The 17778-nt window shown below is 37.9% G+C and overlaps 1 protein-coding gene across 11 annotated transcripts in view; it reads right to left on the reverse strand.

The window, feature by feature from the left end:
- Positions 1-1126: 1126 nt before the first annotated feature.
- The window catches only part of GGNBP2 (gametogenetin binding protein 2), a 31679-nt gene continuing 15027 nt past the window's right edge, over positions 1127-17778 (reverse strand). For 4 of the 11 annotated variants that reach the window (XM_064582274.1, XM_064582271.1, XM_064582272.1 and 1 more), the window contains 10 exons: positions 16464-16589; positions 16262-16375; positions 9310-9519; positions 8083-8257; positions 6681-6875; positions 4740-4887; positions 3804-3929; positions 3575-3723; positions 2606-2911; positions 1127-1361 (listed from right to left, as the gene is read on the reverse strand). In XM_064582274.1, the coding sequence (XP_064438344.1) occupies positions 1158-1361; positions 2606-2911; positions 3575-3723; positions 3804-3929; positions 4740-4887; positions 6681-6875; positions 8083-8257; positions 9310-9519; positions 16262-16375; positions 16464-16589 (1753 nt within the window). In that variant the 3' untranslated portion in view covers positions 1127-1157. The remainder of the gene's footprint in view (positions 1362-2605; positions 2912-3574; positions 3724-3803; positions 3930-4739; positions 4888-6680; positions 6876-8082; positions 8258-9309; positions 9520-16261; positions 16376-16463; positions 16590-17778) is intronic. The other 7 variants (XM_064582273.1, XM_045889321.3, XM_045889320.3 and 4 more) reach the window with 7 other exon arrangements.

Genomic DNA, 17778 nt, shown 5'->3' on the forward strand with positions numbered 1-17778 from the left:
TAGTAGAGAGCCCATAAAATTCACTCCATCCCCACTGCACAGAGGTATTGACTGTCCCACTCTTTGCCTGCTGCCCACCAAGTATTAGCAACATGCAGACACAAAGCTCTAAGCACATGTGTTTACTACTGACTCAACCTTTTAAATGGCAGCCAAATGCTAGTCCTGGGGGAATCCCTCTCCTTCAGTACTCACAGACAGCTTATGGAAGCAGTAAACTGTAATGCCATAGTGACTTTATTGTTGGAAACCAGATAAGGAGCATGCACTTACAGACTGCAATGTGGTTAGCTCTGGGTGCAGCCTTCTAGTCCCAGGTCTACATGCTAGAGTAATTCCTTCTCAGGCAACCCTTGATGGAAATTCTGCCAAGTTCTGTTTTCATTCTTCTAGTTCAATTATGAATCTCTGAATTTAAGGTGCTTTATGTTAGTTATCAGAGAATTTTTAGTAATAGCAATTAACAATGTCATGAGAAAGATGCTAGCTAGCCAGTATTTAAAGGTATTGCAGCACATTTATTCTTTCAAAACAAAAGACTGGAAACTGCTTTTCTTGGCTGTCAATTCCGGTGAAGGGAAGAATTTTGTCCTCAACAATCTATAACTCTATCCTCATTTGCAGTTCATCCTGACATCATCACTGGCCAAGTACCGAGTTCAAAAGTGGCAAATATTAAAATACTGCCACACATTAAGTAGAAACATGTACACCAATTTTTACTATGCATATTAATAAATATTCTTTATTTTAAATTTTGCACATTGCGCTTTAACATTACATCCAAACATTTCGCAAGTGGATGTCTACTTTGTAAAACCATATATTCAGCTCATTGTCATTTCTGTACAGAAGTATAAGTACAACATTACTTTTTGCCACTAAGTTGCTTTAGTAAGTCTCACAGGAAGAGAAACATTTAATGAAGAGAGATGGCTTAAATCATATGGCAGGCCTGCGCAGCCACGCAACTAAAGACACAAGCCTGAAGAAAGAACAAACTAATGAGGTTACCTCCACCGTCTCCCAAAACAAGAAAGAATCACATTGATTTAAGGTAAAATTTTGCCATAAGTCACTAAATTAAGAGTTTTTGAAAGAGAAGGCGCAGTAGTCATCTTGAGTGTTTCATTGAAAGACAGAGCTATTTTATTTATTTAATTTGCTCCAGCCGTTGTCAACCAGCCACTACAAATGGGCCTCTTGTGATCATTTAAGCGGCAGTATTTATTAAATTTCTCCTTCAGATGCTGTCGGTATTGTTCTCTATTGCTGTAGAAAGACTGGTTATTAGCCATAAATGACTGTATTTCATCTTGTGAGATAAAGATTTCCTCATCTGAAGTACATTCAGACTCATCCTGCAAATTAAAGCAGTAGTTAAGATTATGATTTAAATTAAGAATGCGAAATACTATACCGATGGATGACAGCTAAAAATTAAGGCAGTCTAGCCTTTTAATTGCAATTTAGTCACATAAGTCTTTGGACTGTTTACAGAACAAGCATCATGTCATTAAAGTACTAAGTAAGAATAAAATCCAACTCAACTCGGTTTGAAACTCTGGATCTATAATTTGTCCCAGAAGACCTATGAGCCTGACAGACGCCTTTGCCTTAAAAAATGACTAATTAGAGATGGTACAACTAGTTCCCAAATTTTAAATAACCAGACTGATCTGGTTTTTAATCAGCTGGTCCTATGTTGAAACTTTTATCTCTACAAAGTAAGTAAAATATAACCTTTTTAAAACTTATGAAACTTGGGGCGCCTGGGTGGCTCAGCTAGTTAAGCGACTGCCTTCGGCTCAGGTCATGATCCTGGAGTCCCTGGATCGAGTCCCGCATCGGGCTCCCTGCTCGGCGGGGAGTCTGCTTCTCCCTCTGACCCTCCCCATTCTCATGTGCTCTCTCTCATTCTCTCTCTCTCAAATAAATAAATAAAATCTTAAAAAAAAAAAAAAAAAAACTTATGAAACTTAACCACCATGTTAAAAAGAAAAAACTATTCTAAAGGAGTTGGTTCCATTAGGAGCCGAACTATTATAGAGAAGATATACCACCCTTCTCTTTTCTGCCCCTCCTCCAAGCCGCACACAAATATGTGCTGGGTTGCTTGGAATTAGGCAAAACTGATCTGAAGTATCAAGACTTGGAGTCAATATAAAAGATTTTCCAAGTTCACTTATGCTTTTATCTTACATGAACTGAAAGGAAGTAACCTAGAAGAGTGGACTCTAGTTCAGATTCTACATATTTTCCTGGTCTGGAAGGCTGGCCACTATAAAGTGCCACTCAGAAAGGCAGTTTGCTTACAAATAACCCTCTTCAAGGAGGCAGACTCCCGGACATAATGCTAACTCTATCCCCCTCTCCCAACTATTCTCTCCTACCTTGAAGACAAAGGAGGACAAGGAAATGTGCTCTAGAGCAGTTGCATAAGCCATGAGGGGAAGAACAGAAATGAAGTCATCAAAAATAATGAAAGACTGCCCTTAATTTCTTAAAAGCCTCCCCAGTCCCACCTTTAAATTCTCAAATATTGTCCCCTCCCACATCTACCCCAAGAGCAATCAGTTATTCACAATAAGATATCCTCACTTACAAGGAGTTCAACTAAGCTCTTGGCACCTTTTCCGGAATCAGGACCAAATGACGGTTCTGTAGATTCTGCAAACTGTGGTACGTTTTTCCTGTGCTCAAACCAAGGCAGTGGCTGCCCACCCTTCTCAGAACTGCAACAGCTTTCAGGATGTGCATCTTTGGTCTTGTCGCGGTGAAACACTGTGTGCACGGTATTTCCTGAGGTCTCTCGATTACCTGGATCTGTAATACAGCTTCCAAGCTTTTGGATCTGAAAGCACAGCAAAGGATGTCCCAGATAAAAAGGCAGGAAATAATAGCAATTGCTCTTTAAAGAAAGGGAAAAAAAAGTCTGTTAACCAAGAGTGTGTTAACTTCTTAGAAGGAATGTAGCGTAACAGCAGTGCCGGCATTTAGCAGGTGCTGACAACATACCAGATGCTATGCTAACCCATCAATATCATCTCATTTCATCTTCACAGAACTTAATCTGATAGGGACTATTCTCTCCTCAAAGATGGAACAACTAATATCAAGCAAACTGCTCGAGATTACATAGCTAATTCATTTAAAAGTATTACAAAAGTGGGGCGCGTGGGTGGCTCTTTCGGTTAAGTGTCTGCCTGCAGCTCAGGTCATCGTCCCAGGGTCCTGGGATCAGGCCCCACATCGAGCTCCCTGCTTGGTGGGGAGCCTGCTTCTCCCTCTGCCCCTCACTCGTGCTCTTGCTCTCTCTCAAATAAAAAAAAATCTTAAAAAAAAAGTATTATGAAAAGAATGAATTGGATTTATGACTCACATGGACTGCTGGTCAAATGACCACATCACACACACATGTATACAAACCTCACAAGAAAAGCAACCAATAGGAACTGCATTTGAAAGGTACTCATTCTCAAATAATAATAAATACTAGCAACTAAGCTGCTACTCCAAGGAAAACAGGTTGCTCTCCCCTCAACAGCAAAGGTTTAAGAATTATAACACTTACATGTTCATCACATTTTAACATCTTGCTTTTCTTTTTCTTCTTTTTATTTTTTCCTTTGGTGTTGTTCTCTTCAGAATTTGCCCAACATTCAACACAACTATCACCATCATCCTCTTTGTCTTCACAGTGATGAACACAGGAGTCATCACCTGCAGAAATCAATAATCTCATTTATGTGCTTAAATCAGCCGTGTAGTAGAAGTAATTGGGAAGCTTAATCTGAACCTACCGTGTTCATCGTGATTACAAATGCCTTCAGTGCAGGCAACATCCGAACCCTCCCGAGAACCTGTTTCACTCCCTTCCATGCTAGATGAATATCCACAATCACTACCATTACAGTGTGGTGATAAGCCTGAGAATAAATCAGTTGAGAGTTACAATTAAGATACCAATAAATATATTACACAAAGAGTGAACCAACTGGAGACTACAGAAAAATTTCAAAACTGATGGCTTACTGAAAATAGAAAGTAAATTAAATAATGAAAACATGATTATGGGCTTACGGTGTTTTGTTTTCATCAAATTAATAACTGACTGAGCTACCCAGGTGCCCCAAGAAAAAGGAAATATTAAGTGTCTAAGTTATAAGATCTCTAAAACCTCTATTTATTTTCTAATTTTTTCAAGTTTTGTTTTTTTTTAAGTAATCTCTATCCCCAATGTGGAACTTGAACTCACAACCCTGAGACCAAGAGTTGAACGTTCTACCGCCTGAGCCAGCCAGGCGCCCCAAAAAACCTCTTACATCTTAAAAAAAAAAAAAAAAAAAAGAAAGAAAGAATGAATATGGGGGTGGGGGTGCCTGGGTGGCTCAGTCAGTTGAGCATCAAGCCCTCTTGATCTCAGCTCAGGACTTGATCTCAGGGTCGTGAGTTCAAGCCCCACGTTGGAGCTCCACAGGCAGCATGAAGCCTACATAAAAAAGAAAAAAGAGGGGCACCTGGCTGGCGCAGTCAGTTAAGCATCAGACTCTTGGTTTTAGCTCAGGTCATGATCTCAGAGTCGTGGGATCAAGTCCCACGTCAGGCTCCACGCTCAGTGCAGAGTCTGCTGGATATATTCTCCCTCTCTGCCCCTCCCGCTCGTGCTCTCTCTAAAATAAATCAATCAATCTTAAAAAAAAAAAGAAAAAAGAAAAAACATAACTGTATTTGGTTACCTTTCTTTATTTTAGGGGACCCCAAGAGATTGCCGCTGCTAGGACAGGTACAGGACGTATTTTCGTTGGTAACAATGACTTCTACACAACCATTACCATCTTCAGTGCTGCCACAGGCTTTGCAGCTGTTTTCTATGAAGTCTGTTTCCTTTAAGGACCAATTTTAAGGGATAGTAAAAAGTCTTACCTTCATAATGGATACATTTTAATTTCCTTAACATTAACTAATTAGGAGCTAAGAGGTTAACAACTGAAAAAATTATTCTCATGAAAAAATCACTAACCCACTGATCAAGACTATGAAACAACTAAAAGCAAGGTTAAGAGTTAACGGTATCAGGAAAATCCAGGAGAGTAGTTCTCAAAGTGTAGACTGCTGATTCCTAGGTCAAAACTATTTTCATCAGAATACCAAGATGCGAATCGCCTTTTTCACTGTACTGACACTTACACTGACAGTACAAAAGCAATGGTGGGGAAAAGTTGCTGGTACTTAGCACAAGTCAAAGCAGTGGCAATCCAAGTGTACTAACAGTCACTATATTCTTTACTTGTCAAGCACTCTTAGAAATCAGTAAGTAGATACTCCACTTATGAATTTCTTTGGTGAAGATAATAAAAATATTTTTATTAAGTATCAACTCACGAGTAGATGCCTTTTTAATAGTCTATGTGACAAACAGGAAGTACGCTTAACGCACTTTTGCTGCATACCAAAGTACAACGGTTGTCTCAAGGAAGAGCACTTGAGCAACTGTTTGAGTTATAAACTGAACTAGGTGTTTTTTATCCTGGAACATTAATTTTACTTGAAAGCATGAGAGACAAACCGTGGTTATTCAGACTCAGACACTTAAAAGAAATTTTCTCAAAAATGAAATCAGCCCATCACCTCAAGGAAAACAATGGACAGTATTTGTTGTCAGTGATAAAATTCAAACTTTCAAATCACAATCAGAATTTTGAAAACTTGTATACACAAGCACAATGAGCTTGAAGCTTCCCAATACTTAAAGACCTTTCTGATGAGATCAGTAGTGGTTTTAACATGATTATGTGATGTTATGTAATGAAATGTCAGTATCTGGCAAGATCTGCATAACTCAGTAAACCTGTATCTTTCAAATGACCAATGCATGATGTTACAGAATCATGCATGAGTAAAAGATCTATTCAAAGTGCAAGACTGAATAATGGATTTTAATTTAACTGAGTTATGAAAAGGTCATTTACAGGTGCCAGGTTCCACATCATAACTAATCTTTAAGAAACTACCACTTGTTAAGTTGTAATGCCAAAGAATAGCCACAACTATCTGAAAAAGTTTATATTAAAATATTCCTCCCTTTTCTGTGTGAGGCCAGACTTTCTTCATATGCTTCAACCAAGCAACATATGGAAATAGACTAAATGAAGCAGATATGAGAATCCATCTAATTCCTTTTAAACCAAATATTAAAAAGATCTGTAAAAATATAAAATAATGCCACTCTTCTCACTTCTTTTTTTGGGGGCGGCGGTGACATTTTTCAAAAAATGTTATTCATGGTAACGTATAATACGGCTTACATTATTTTTTAAAAACTAGTAATTTTAAATTTATCCACTTTAATTTCTAATACAGTAAATTTAACAAAAAGCACATTGGGCACTGTAATTTTTAAGAATGCAAAGGGATCCTGAGGCCAAAAAGAACTGCTCTAGGTCATGCATGGAGTTAACTTTCCACATTTGATCTAACAACATGCTAAGATCAGGTAAAAAGATAACTACTGAACATTATAAAATGAATACAAGACATTAAAAATTTTGGCTTTGTAGTAGGAAAAAAGCCAATACACAAGCTGCAGCTCCTCACATTCTGGAAAAGCATAGTAAAAATGCCAAAATCTAGCAAAAAGCAATACTACATAATTATGAGTCAAAATTAAGGAATATTACCTTCTCTTGGCTTACTTCCTTTTCATCTGCTGCTTGTAAGGGAGTAGGAATATCACATACACATTTATTTTTTCGTCTATTCTTCCGTTTTTGGCGTTTCTTTTCTTGCTTGAGTTCTCTTACTCGTTCCTCCTCTGAAAATTCTTCACAAAGTTGTTCTAATCGGCTAATACCCTGTACTTTTTCCACAGTCATCTATTATAAAAACAAAGTTGAGAATGAATATTGGTCAAAACTTCCTCTATTTTCCATGGAAATTCTCATTTGCTAATTTTATTTTATTTTTTTAAGTAGGCTCCATGCCCAGCATGGAGCCCAACTCGGGGCTTGAACTCGCGACCCCGACTGAGATCAAGACCTGAGCTGAAATCAAGAGTCAGACCTTTAACCGACTGAGCCACCCAGGTGCCCCTCACTTGCTAATTTCCGCCCCCCTCACTTGCTAATTTTAAATGATACCACACACAGACAGGTAATTCATGTTGCAATTCTACAGGGCATCCCCATAAAGAATCTTCAATTTTAATACTTTAAATGATGACATCTTAAAATCCACAGCAAGTGAATATACCACTAATCCCTACAGGAAAGCCAGACTTATACACACTCCTATTCCAAACCAGCAATATTCTAGTTTCAAATTTCAAAATTTTTAATGCAGCGAGTAAACATTAATTTCTTCACACAATGAGAAGACTATTTAACCTGATTAGATGATCTAGTTTCTGAAGTCACAAACATACAGAGAGAAAAGAAACAGAAATGTGTTCAGCAAGAACTAGTACAAATCTCCTCAGACTCCCCAGAACAATGTTTAAGCTCATGGATGGGCTTCTGAAAAAAGGGTTTATAGCTTTCATACTCTTCTCAAAAGGGATCTGTGACCCAGTTAAAGAGTTACGACCATGCCCTAGAATGTAACAAAATGTTCACTAGCCAATTATTTTATGTGCTGAGAGTAGAACCAAAAAAAAAAAAAAAAAAAAAGTCACCAAATCATAAGCACTAAACCCAATACAGCAATATAAAGAAGCTACTGGACATCAGCAGGCAAGCTGAGACTCATTAAAGGTTTCTAATTTTATTGCTTATTTTGGGACTGCTTTTAACTTTTCATTAGATATATTTGATAGCAACATCTTGCTAAATAATCATCAACTTCAGTTTTCTACTCTGAGAAAGTCTAAAAACAAAGTTGGCAGAATAAGAGGATTAAAAAACTAAGAAAAACCCACAAACAACTTCTAGATTCCAATTCTCCTTCCCGAACCTCTCCAAATCCATTACACTATCAGTGGATCACAGGCCTCTGAGGCAAAATCAGACTGGTGGCTTATATTAACATTCAGTCTAATAATGTGACTAAGCAATCTTAGACACTGAAGCAGCCCACCGTTCTTACCTCAAAACTCTTTCGTAAAGCATCAACACCAAGATAGAAAAGCATCTGCCATGTTTGCTCCTCTGCTCGTAGTTTTTGCCAGATTCGATGCAGTCTTTCATAAAGATGAATTCCCAAGCAGGTCAGAACTTCCTCTTGAGCTATATCTATTGTCTTAGCATGCCTTTCTCTTCGCCTGTAAAGGAGAATAAATCACACATAATTCCTAATACCCTTTACCGTAACAGTAAAAGACAGGTAAGACTTAAGTTCAGGTTTTAAACACAATTTGCATATCTAATAACAAGCCAGTTATACATTCAAATTCAATATACACATAAACATACAAGCACACATGTATATAACCAATAAGAAATACACATGCAGGCAGAACTCAGTCCTAATATTGCTAAAAATAAGGTAATTCAGGAACTGGCCCTGAAGAGATGGTTTTTTGGGCACAGAGAAGTCATATATGTGTCCAGCTCAGAGGTAGGCATGACAGCTCCTTTCACCTATTATAACAAATGCCTTATTTCTTTCTTTCTTTCTTTTTTTTTTTTTTTTGAGGGGGAATGGAGAAATGCCAATTCAATCATGGACAAAAGCCCTCCAGGCTAGTCTTCAGTAGAAGTGTTCACAGAATTTCAGTGATAAGTCTTCACGTTCTAAATGCCTAGCAGAAAGTAGGCACTCAAATGAGAGCTGATATACAAAACACAAAGAAAAATGGGTTCAATTTATTCTAGAACAACTTTCTCTGAATTTTATTTTCATAATAAAGCCAGAGATAAAATTTTAGGTTCTTACGCAATTCAATAATAATATATACAGTTCATGAATTACAGTCAATAAAGTATTTAACCCCCTGCTGCAAAGACCTTCCTTCCTATGCAAAAACCATCATTATGAACAAAATTTAAACATGGAAATGCATGGATGGAGGGGGGAAAATCCCTTCTAATCATTTTCAAATGAAAATGATAATCTATAATAATGAAAGCCAAAAAAAAGCCTGTCTACTTCAAGCAACAAGGAGCAGAGGGCTGAAATGAACACAACACTTTCTCCCTACCTATTTTTACTCAGTCAATTAAGAAATGCATACTTTAAAGAAAGCAAAATCTTTACAGGCACACTTTAATTGATACATATATCATATGTACTGAGGCAAAAGGTGATGGAAATAAACTTTCAGTAATAAAATGAAGCAAAGCGCTAGATAGCCCATTCTAGCAAATTACATACTCATACCCTCCTGCGAACTCTGGCTCAGCACGACCCAAGAGATGTGCAATGAAGTCTGTTTCACAGCAAACGTGTATGTGCCGCTCGTGTGGACAGCACCGCAAACCTTCATAAAGTGCAGCACAGTAGCCCTTTTCTTTGCTGCAATCAAGTTCACCAATAAGGATATTGTATGCTCGGAGGACTTTATTTTTGCAATCAGTGCAAAACCTGTTGAAAAGAAAAACTTCAAAATTAAGAACTTGCTGCGTAATTATTTCATGAAACTAACAGTGTACTAGACAATGACACTCCCCTACCATGTGGAGTATTTAAAAAAATCCTCCAAACACACATTTAAAACATACACATGTAAGAGAAATACAAATTTAGGGATTAGAGTATAGCTAGATCTCCATTTGCAAATGATTCTTAAATGAGAGAGATATGTGGACCTAAAAGAATGAGATGGATATATACCTGCTCATTCATAAAATATACGTCCAGAAAATAGTTGCCAAGGACTAGAGTATCTCCACCTCAAGAGCTATTTGTACAAGTCGGAAATAAAACAAGAGACCACAAACCAGTGACTCAAAGAATCCCTCTCCTTTTAGCCTCTGAAAATAGCTATCTTCAATCAGTAAACCTTGGGTCCAAATTTTGCTACAACATTTTAACACCTCACTAGATAATGGGGCAAGAAGAACAGGAAAGTCGCACATGTAGTTTTAGTTTACTAATAACTTCCAAAAAATTTTCTTCTTAAAAAAAATACACAATCATAATATTGACAATATATACATAGAAATGTAGTCTAAATTTCAGCGGCAAAAGCAGAAGAGAAAAAAAGTGTAGAAGAGAGTGTGAATGTAGAGGATGATGACATTTTCTTTTAGAAACCAAACATTATTCAATCAGAAAAAAAACAGAGCCTTGTTTCTTTAGCTTTGATTTCCTGAAACAAGAAACAACCTGGTCTGATAAAAATGCTAGGCTCATAAAATTAATAACTGCATCTCTGAGAAGATCAGCTGTGGTGGAATGAGGAAATTTCAATCTCTTTAGTTTAAATTCATCTCTCTAGGTGACCTCTTCTATTCCAATGGCTTCAGCCAACATGTGTACTTCTCACCTCTACAGCTCTTGTTCAAGTCTTCTGCCTTTGCCTGAGGGCTAAACCCATACTGAAAAATCGGGGACATCATAGATGTACAATAGGCAACATGTTAAACTTCCTCTCCAAAACCAAGGGCAACATGAATGTTCCCTTACAAACCTGTTAAGAACACCACCATTCATACAGTCACCCAGGAAGAAAACCTCAGTTAACTCCCAACTTCTTAGATCCTCTTTTAGGCGTGGAGCCAACTGGTATCAGTTATTTCTTACATCTCTTATAGGTCTTCTTTCCAATTCCCCCTGCCTAGGCAATTTACCCTGCTCCTGTACACATACCATACAGACAATGGACTACTGTGAACATAGCAGATGTGTCCCTACTTCAAAGTCTTGTTTCTTCTGCTTCCTCCCCACCCCTTTCCAGATCCTGCTCCATTTGCCTAAATCATGTCCATCTTAAAGACGCATTCTGCAATTCCTGTAACTAGAATTCAGCCTTCCCCTGTGTTCCTATATTTGCAATTTACACTTCCTACTGCATTTACCCTTATACTGCCACACATTAGTTTGATGCACACATCTAAGTATGTTTCTTTTTTTTTTTTTTAAAGATTTTATTTATTTATTTGACAGAGAGAGACATAGCGAGAGAGGGAACACAAGCAGGGGGAATGGGAGAGGGAGAAGCAGGCTTCCCGTGGAGCAGGGAGCCCGATGTGGGGCTCGATCCCAGGATCCTGGGATCATGACCTGAGCTGAAGGCAGATGCTTAATGACTGAGCCACCCAGGCGCCCCTCTAAGTATGTTTCTTGAAATGAATATATGTTAATACAGTCCCTAAACCCACTTAGTAAACACAGGCAATAATGCTGACAAGTTAAATCAGTTTCACTAATGCTTCAAATAACACAGAAATATACAAAAATTAACACAAAATGGATTAAAGACCTAAACATTAAGACCTGAAACTACAAAACTCTTAGAAGAAAATACAGGAAGAAAAATTTCATGACAATGAATAGGTGATGATTTTTTGGATAGGACATCAAAAGCACAGGGAACAAAAGCAAATAGACAAGTAAGACTACATCAAACTTAAAACTTCTGTGTAGCGGGGCGCCTGGGTGGCTCAGTCGTTAAGCGCCTGCCTTCGGCTCAGGTCATGATCCCAGGGTCCCGGGATCGAGTCCCGCATCGGGCTCCCTGCTCAGTGGGAAGCCTGCTTCTCCCCCTCCCATTCCTCCTGCTTGTGTTCCCTCTCTTGCTGTGTCTCTGTCAAATAAATAAATAAAATCTTAAAAAAAAAAAATCTGTGTAGCAAAGGAAACAAGAGAGTGAAAGACAACCACAGAGAAAATATTTGCAACCATATACTGCGTAAGTGGTTAATATCCAGAATTTATAAAGAACTCCTACAACTCAATAATAACGAAAAAAATTAAAAATTGGGCAAAAGATATGAATAGACACTTCTCCAAAGATATACAAACGGCTAACAAGCATATGAAAAGTTGCTCAACATCACTAATCATCAGGGAAATGCAAATCAAAACCACATGATACTACCTTATACCTGTTAGCATAGCCACTATTAAAAAAATAGGAAACAACATGTGTTGGCAAAGATGTAGAGAAACTGGAACCCTTGACACTGCTGTTGCTGAAACTGTAAAATAGTGCTGCCAATAATGGCAAAGAGTATGGCATTTCCTAAAAAAAACTGAAAACAGAACTATCATCTATCATATGATCCAGCAATCCCATTTTTGAGTATATAGCCAAAAGAAGAGATACCTGCACACTCATGTTCACTGTAGTATCATTACAAATAGCTAAGATGTAGGGGCAACAACCAAATGTCCACTGATAGGTGAATGTGGTATATACACAAATGGGACTATTACGGAGCTTTAAAAAAGGAAGAAAATTCTGCATCATATGCTACAGCACGGATTTATGCTAAGTTAAATAAGCCAATCACAAAAAGACCAATACTGAATGATTCCACATATGAGAGTTATCTAAAATAATCAAATTCATAAAAACAGAAAACAGAACTCTGGTTGCCAGGGCGTGGGTCAAGGGGTTAACGGGGAATTGTTGTTCAATGGGTGTAGTTCCAATCATGCGAGATGAAAAATTCTAGAGATCTACTGTACAACAATGTGCATAGTGAATAGTAATGTAGTGTTTACTTAAAAGCTGTTTAAGAAGTAAACTTATGTTTTTTTTACCACAATAAAAAAAAAAAAGTCTTCCCCTTGAGGGGGAGAAGAAAGACTTCGATGCAGAAATAACAAATACTTCCATGTTTTCAGGTTATAAAAGGTAAGTTTACATTTTCAGGTAAATAAATGGTTAGATGTCATACAGTAACAATAATAAAACTTGAAATATTTTCCCCTTATTTTACGAAATTTTTTTAAAAAAGATTTTATTTATTTATTTGACAGAGATAGAGATAGCGAGAGCAGGAACACAAGCAGGGGGAGTGGGAGTGGGAGAGGGAGAAGCAGGCTTCCTGCAGAGCAGGGAGCCCGACGCGGGGCTCGATCCCAGGACCCTGGAATCGTGTCCTGAGCTGAAGGCAGATGCTTAACGACTGAGCCACCCAGGCGCCCTTATTTTACTACTTTAAATCCTCAGTTTAATGTATCTTTGTACATAATCATAATAAGTATAAGTAAACAGCAATTTAAAAATACTATATGGAAGCAGTAAGAATGAAACTGATTTTTCATGTTTTCAAAAGTAACCTTGCACATAAATGTAAAAAACATTTTTTAAGGCAGAGGTTTCAGTTTCTTAACACTTTATTTCTAATCATGTACTACCATAATACTTAACTGGCTAGTGTTATCAAATCTTTATTATACATAGGCTCTACGCCCAGCATGGAGCCCAACACAGGGCCTGGACTCACACCCCTGAGATCAAGACCTGAGCTGAGATCAAGAATTGGACACTTAACAGACTGAGCCACCCCAGTTCCCCATCAAATCTTTATTATAAAGTACTCAGAAAAGTCCACTAAATAAAACAGAAACTGCCAAAAAGGTACATTACTCATTCTTCTTAAAGATTTTATTTGACAGAGAGAGAGAGTGCGCGCGTGCACAGGCAGGGGGAGCAGCAGACACGGGGAGAGGGAGAAACAGACTCCCTGCTGAGCAGGGAGCCCGATATGGGACTCGATCCCAGGACCCTGGGACCAGGACCTGAGCTGAAGGCAGACACTTAACCGACTGAGCCACCCAGGTGCCCCCATTATTCAGACATTTAGAAATCATTTTCAGCTGATTATACGGACCTCAAAAACTCAAACTGGACCTAAAACAAGAACTAGATACATAGGAATAACAAGACCTTGCAAATCTGGCATGAAAACATTCACTACTGTGCTTACTATGTGCGAGATACTTTTTTTTTAATTTTATATATATATTCACATTTTATTTATATATACTTTTAATTATTATTATTTTTAAGTAACATATAATGTATTATTTGTTTCAGAGGTACAGGTCTGTGATTCATCAGTCTTACACAACACCCAGCGCTCACCACAACACATACCCTCCCCAATGTCCATCACCCAGCTACCCCATCCCCCCAGCCCCTTTCCCTCCAGTAACCCTCAGTGTGTTTCCTAACACTGAGTCTCTAGTTTGTCTCCCTCTCTGGTTTCATCTCGTTTCATTTTTAACTCTCTTCCCCTATGATCCTCTGCTTTGTTTCTTAAATTCCACGTATCATAATTGTCTTTCTCTGATTGACTTATTTCACTTAGCATAATACCCTCTAGTTCCATCCACATCGTTGCAAATGGCAAGATTTCTTTTTTTTTTTTTGATGGCTGCGTAATATTCCAGTGTGTATATATACCACATCTTTATCCATTCATGTTGATGGACATCTGGGTTTATTCCATAGTTTGGCTATTGTAAACACTGCTGCTATAAACATGGGGGTGCAGGTGCCCCTTCAGATCACTACATTTGTATTTTTGGGGTAAATACCCAGTAGCACAATTGCTAGGTTGTAGGGTAGCTCTATTTTCAACTTTTTGAGGAACCTCCATACTGCTTCCCAGAGTGGCTGCACCAGCTTGCATTCCCAGCCAGATACTGTTCTAAGTAAGCCTGACTGTGTATCGTCTATCCCCATGACAAATTTAATCCTACGATTAATCAGTACTATCATTATTTTTGTCTTAAGAAAAAAATGGAGGCAAAGAAAAGTCAAGTAACTTGTACAAAATTATAATCAGTAGAACCCAGATTCAAAGCAATCTTTTTTTTTTTTAAAGATTTTATTTATTTATTTGAGAGAGAGAGTGAGAGAGAGAGCACATGAGTGGGGGGAGGGTCAGAGGGAGAAGCAGACTCCCTGTTGAGCAGGGAGCCCGATGCGGGACTCGATCCTGTGAGTCCAGGATCATGACCTGAGCCGAAGGCAGTCGCTTAACCAACTGAGCCACCCAGGCGCCCCAAAGCAATCTCTCTTAATCGTACTTCTCCCCACCCTTCAGGTATTTATCAAATAGACTCCACCTTCTTATAGGCATAAAATACTGCCATCCAAATACAGGAAGCACCTACAACCATTATAGGAAACTCCTAAACATTAGCTCTTATAACTAGTAATTTATCAGCCCAAAAAGTTATCTTTTGGATGGACCAATTAATATTGAATATAAGGATCAATTCATATTGAAAGAGGAAGGAATCTATAATGGACCTACATATTTAAATATGTTTTTTGTCGGTATAATCCCTCTCCAACAAAACTACAAATATTTGACATATTCTCTACTCTCTTGGGTATAATCAACCAAAAAGGCAATTAAACATGAAAGTTTGTAACTGAAAAAAGAAAAACACTGAATAAACTTAGTATGCAGATTAAGTCATTAGCTCATTGCCATATAAACACGAATCTTGATAATGCTAGTTTTTATCATTCACGTATGTTTTCTAGAAGTTTCCCCAAAGTAAATATTTACGTCCCACATCAACGAACACACAATCACATACCAAATAACTGATGAATTTATATTAAAAGAGTACAGCTCCCCGCAAGAACACCATCTCTAGATAGCTCCCTTACCAGTTTCCTTTCCTACTGCACTCTCCCTCCCTACACATTTCCAAATGTTAATGACACTTAGAGAAAATTCCTTTGTAGGGCACCTGGGTGGCTCAGTCGGTTAAGCATCTGCCTTCAGCTCAGATCATGATCCCAGGGTCCTGGGATGGAGCCCCGCATTGGGCTTCTTGTTTACCGGGGAGGCTGCTTCTCCCTCTCCCACTGTCCCTCTCCCCGCTTGTGCACTCTCTCTCTAATAAAATCTTAAAAAAAAAATTCTATTTTTCTAAAAAGAAAAACCTAAAGTTACTTTTTTAGTACACGAACCACACAAATTCCAACTCTATTTTTAGGTCTTGACAATTATAGAAGAAATCTTTCAAAATATTACTAAATGAAAGCTGCTAATTTAAACTTTAATTTTGAAAATGACAACATGAAATGCTTCTACCATAAAAACAAGAAACACTATAGAGTTTCCAAAGTGATTAAGCACACTTTACTCAATTAAGTACACTTTACTGGCCGGGAACCAAGAGGTAAAAATTACAAAAAGAGGAGATGCCGGCTCAACACAAGAAGGCTAACACTGAGAGTCATCCCATAAAGAAACTGCTTACCCTAACATTAAGCTCTGCCCAGCAGCAGGTATTAATGGGAAGACTGGAGTGCTGTTATATGAAGGAGGTAACAGGTCGATCTGGATGACTGAGAGAGCACTAAGGCACCTTCCAACTATAATGTGATGACCTTTAGACTTACCTGTGTTTTCGCAGATATGTTTCTAGTGTTTCTAAAAGACAACTAGAGTCAATTAAAACTACTTCATCCCTGCATTCTTGGGACATTAGTTCCCATACGTCCATCCAACAACCTCTGCAGAAAGAAACAAATACTAGTGAAAGGAGGAATAGATAAGGGTAAAACATTAAAAAAGGCAGAGTAAAGGATTGCTTGATTTTACCTGGCTGTTCCCTGGAAAGGTCCATAATGGAAAATGATCCTACACTTGCTGTCCTTCCTGTGGTCTTCACTACTTCTCTTATCTGTACTTAACTTCTCTGAACTGACACTGCTACTGCTCCCTTCACTGCAGTACAGTATAGTACAAAGCTTAGTGACAGAGATGATCTGAAGGCATAATTTCTATAGTCTAAATTAAAATCATCAACTCTTTAATACATTTACAGTAGTAGAATAAGTTTACAAATTTGTATATAATTACATATTCATTTTAACCATATTAAATACTATTTAAACATATGCTCATACCTTTACATAAAAATTTCTGCTCAACTTATTAAGCTTATTTGACACAATTTAACAACATTTACATTTATCAAGATACCAACTCATTAAAATACTAAGCATTTTATGAGCAAATCTACTTGGAATGCTTTAAAGTCAACAGAACTAGAAAAACAACATTTTCACCTATAAACATGGATCAATCGTCCACAAATTGAAAATTCTAAAAAGTTTTGATCTACTTAATGTGGTTTTATATCTAACCCATGGCAACAACTCTTCTCTACCTTCACATTTATAAGTAGCTGAGGAAAAAAAAAAAATCAGATTAATCTAATTATAGTAAACAAATTTTTACACTTACTGAATTAAAGAGAGCACACTAAGATGAACACTTTACACTGCCTATATCAGTAATAAATACTATATAATTTTTATTTACTTTTAAAAGATTTTATTTAATTGACAGAGAGAGAGAGAGACAGCGAGAGAGGGAACACAAGCAGGGGAGGGAGAGGAAGAAGCAGGCTTCCCGTCGAGCAGGGAGCCCGACGCGGGGCTCGATCCCAGGACCCTGGGATCATGACCCGAGCCGAAGGCAGTCGCTTAACCAACTGAGCCATCCAGGCGCCCCTATATAAAGAATTTTTTAAAAACTTACTAAAAACTTCCCAGACTCTCCCTCCCCCACAGGTTTCAATGTAGTGCTGGTCATGCATTTTGCTTTGTTGCAGATGTAAATTCCAAGAGAAATGTGTGTCTCTATTCCATTCAATGATATTCTTCTTGATTATTTCATGATTCTGAACAACTGGCTCCTGCCTATTCCTTTGCAGGTCTCACTGCAGCCCTAGAAATTCATTACCTTGGATGCTTGAGATGGAAAAACCTCTGTATCTTTACTTAACCTACTCTATATAGCTAAACAGGTATTTCTCAACTCCCTGCCCACCATTTTAAGTTCATCCGTACATTTCAACTCCCTATTCCCTGTCACAAGGGCTCAAGCAAGGTTCAGCACTCTAATTTGA

The sequence above is a fragment of the Mirounga angustirostris genome, unplaced genomic scaffold, assembly GCF_029215605.1.
Source record: "Mirounga angustirostris isolate CCGP_5_RB_7025 unplaced genomic scaffold, mMirAng1.0.hap1 SCAF_17, whole genome shotgun sequence".
Taxonomy (NCBI): domain Eukaryota; kingdom Metazoa; phylum Chordata; class Mammalia; order Carnivora; family Phocidae; genus Mirounga; species Mirounga angustirostris.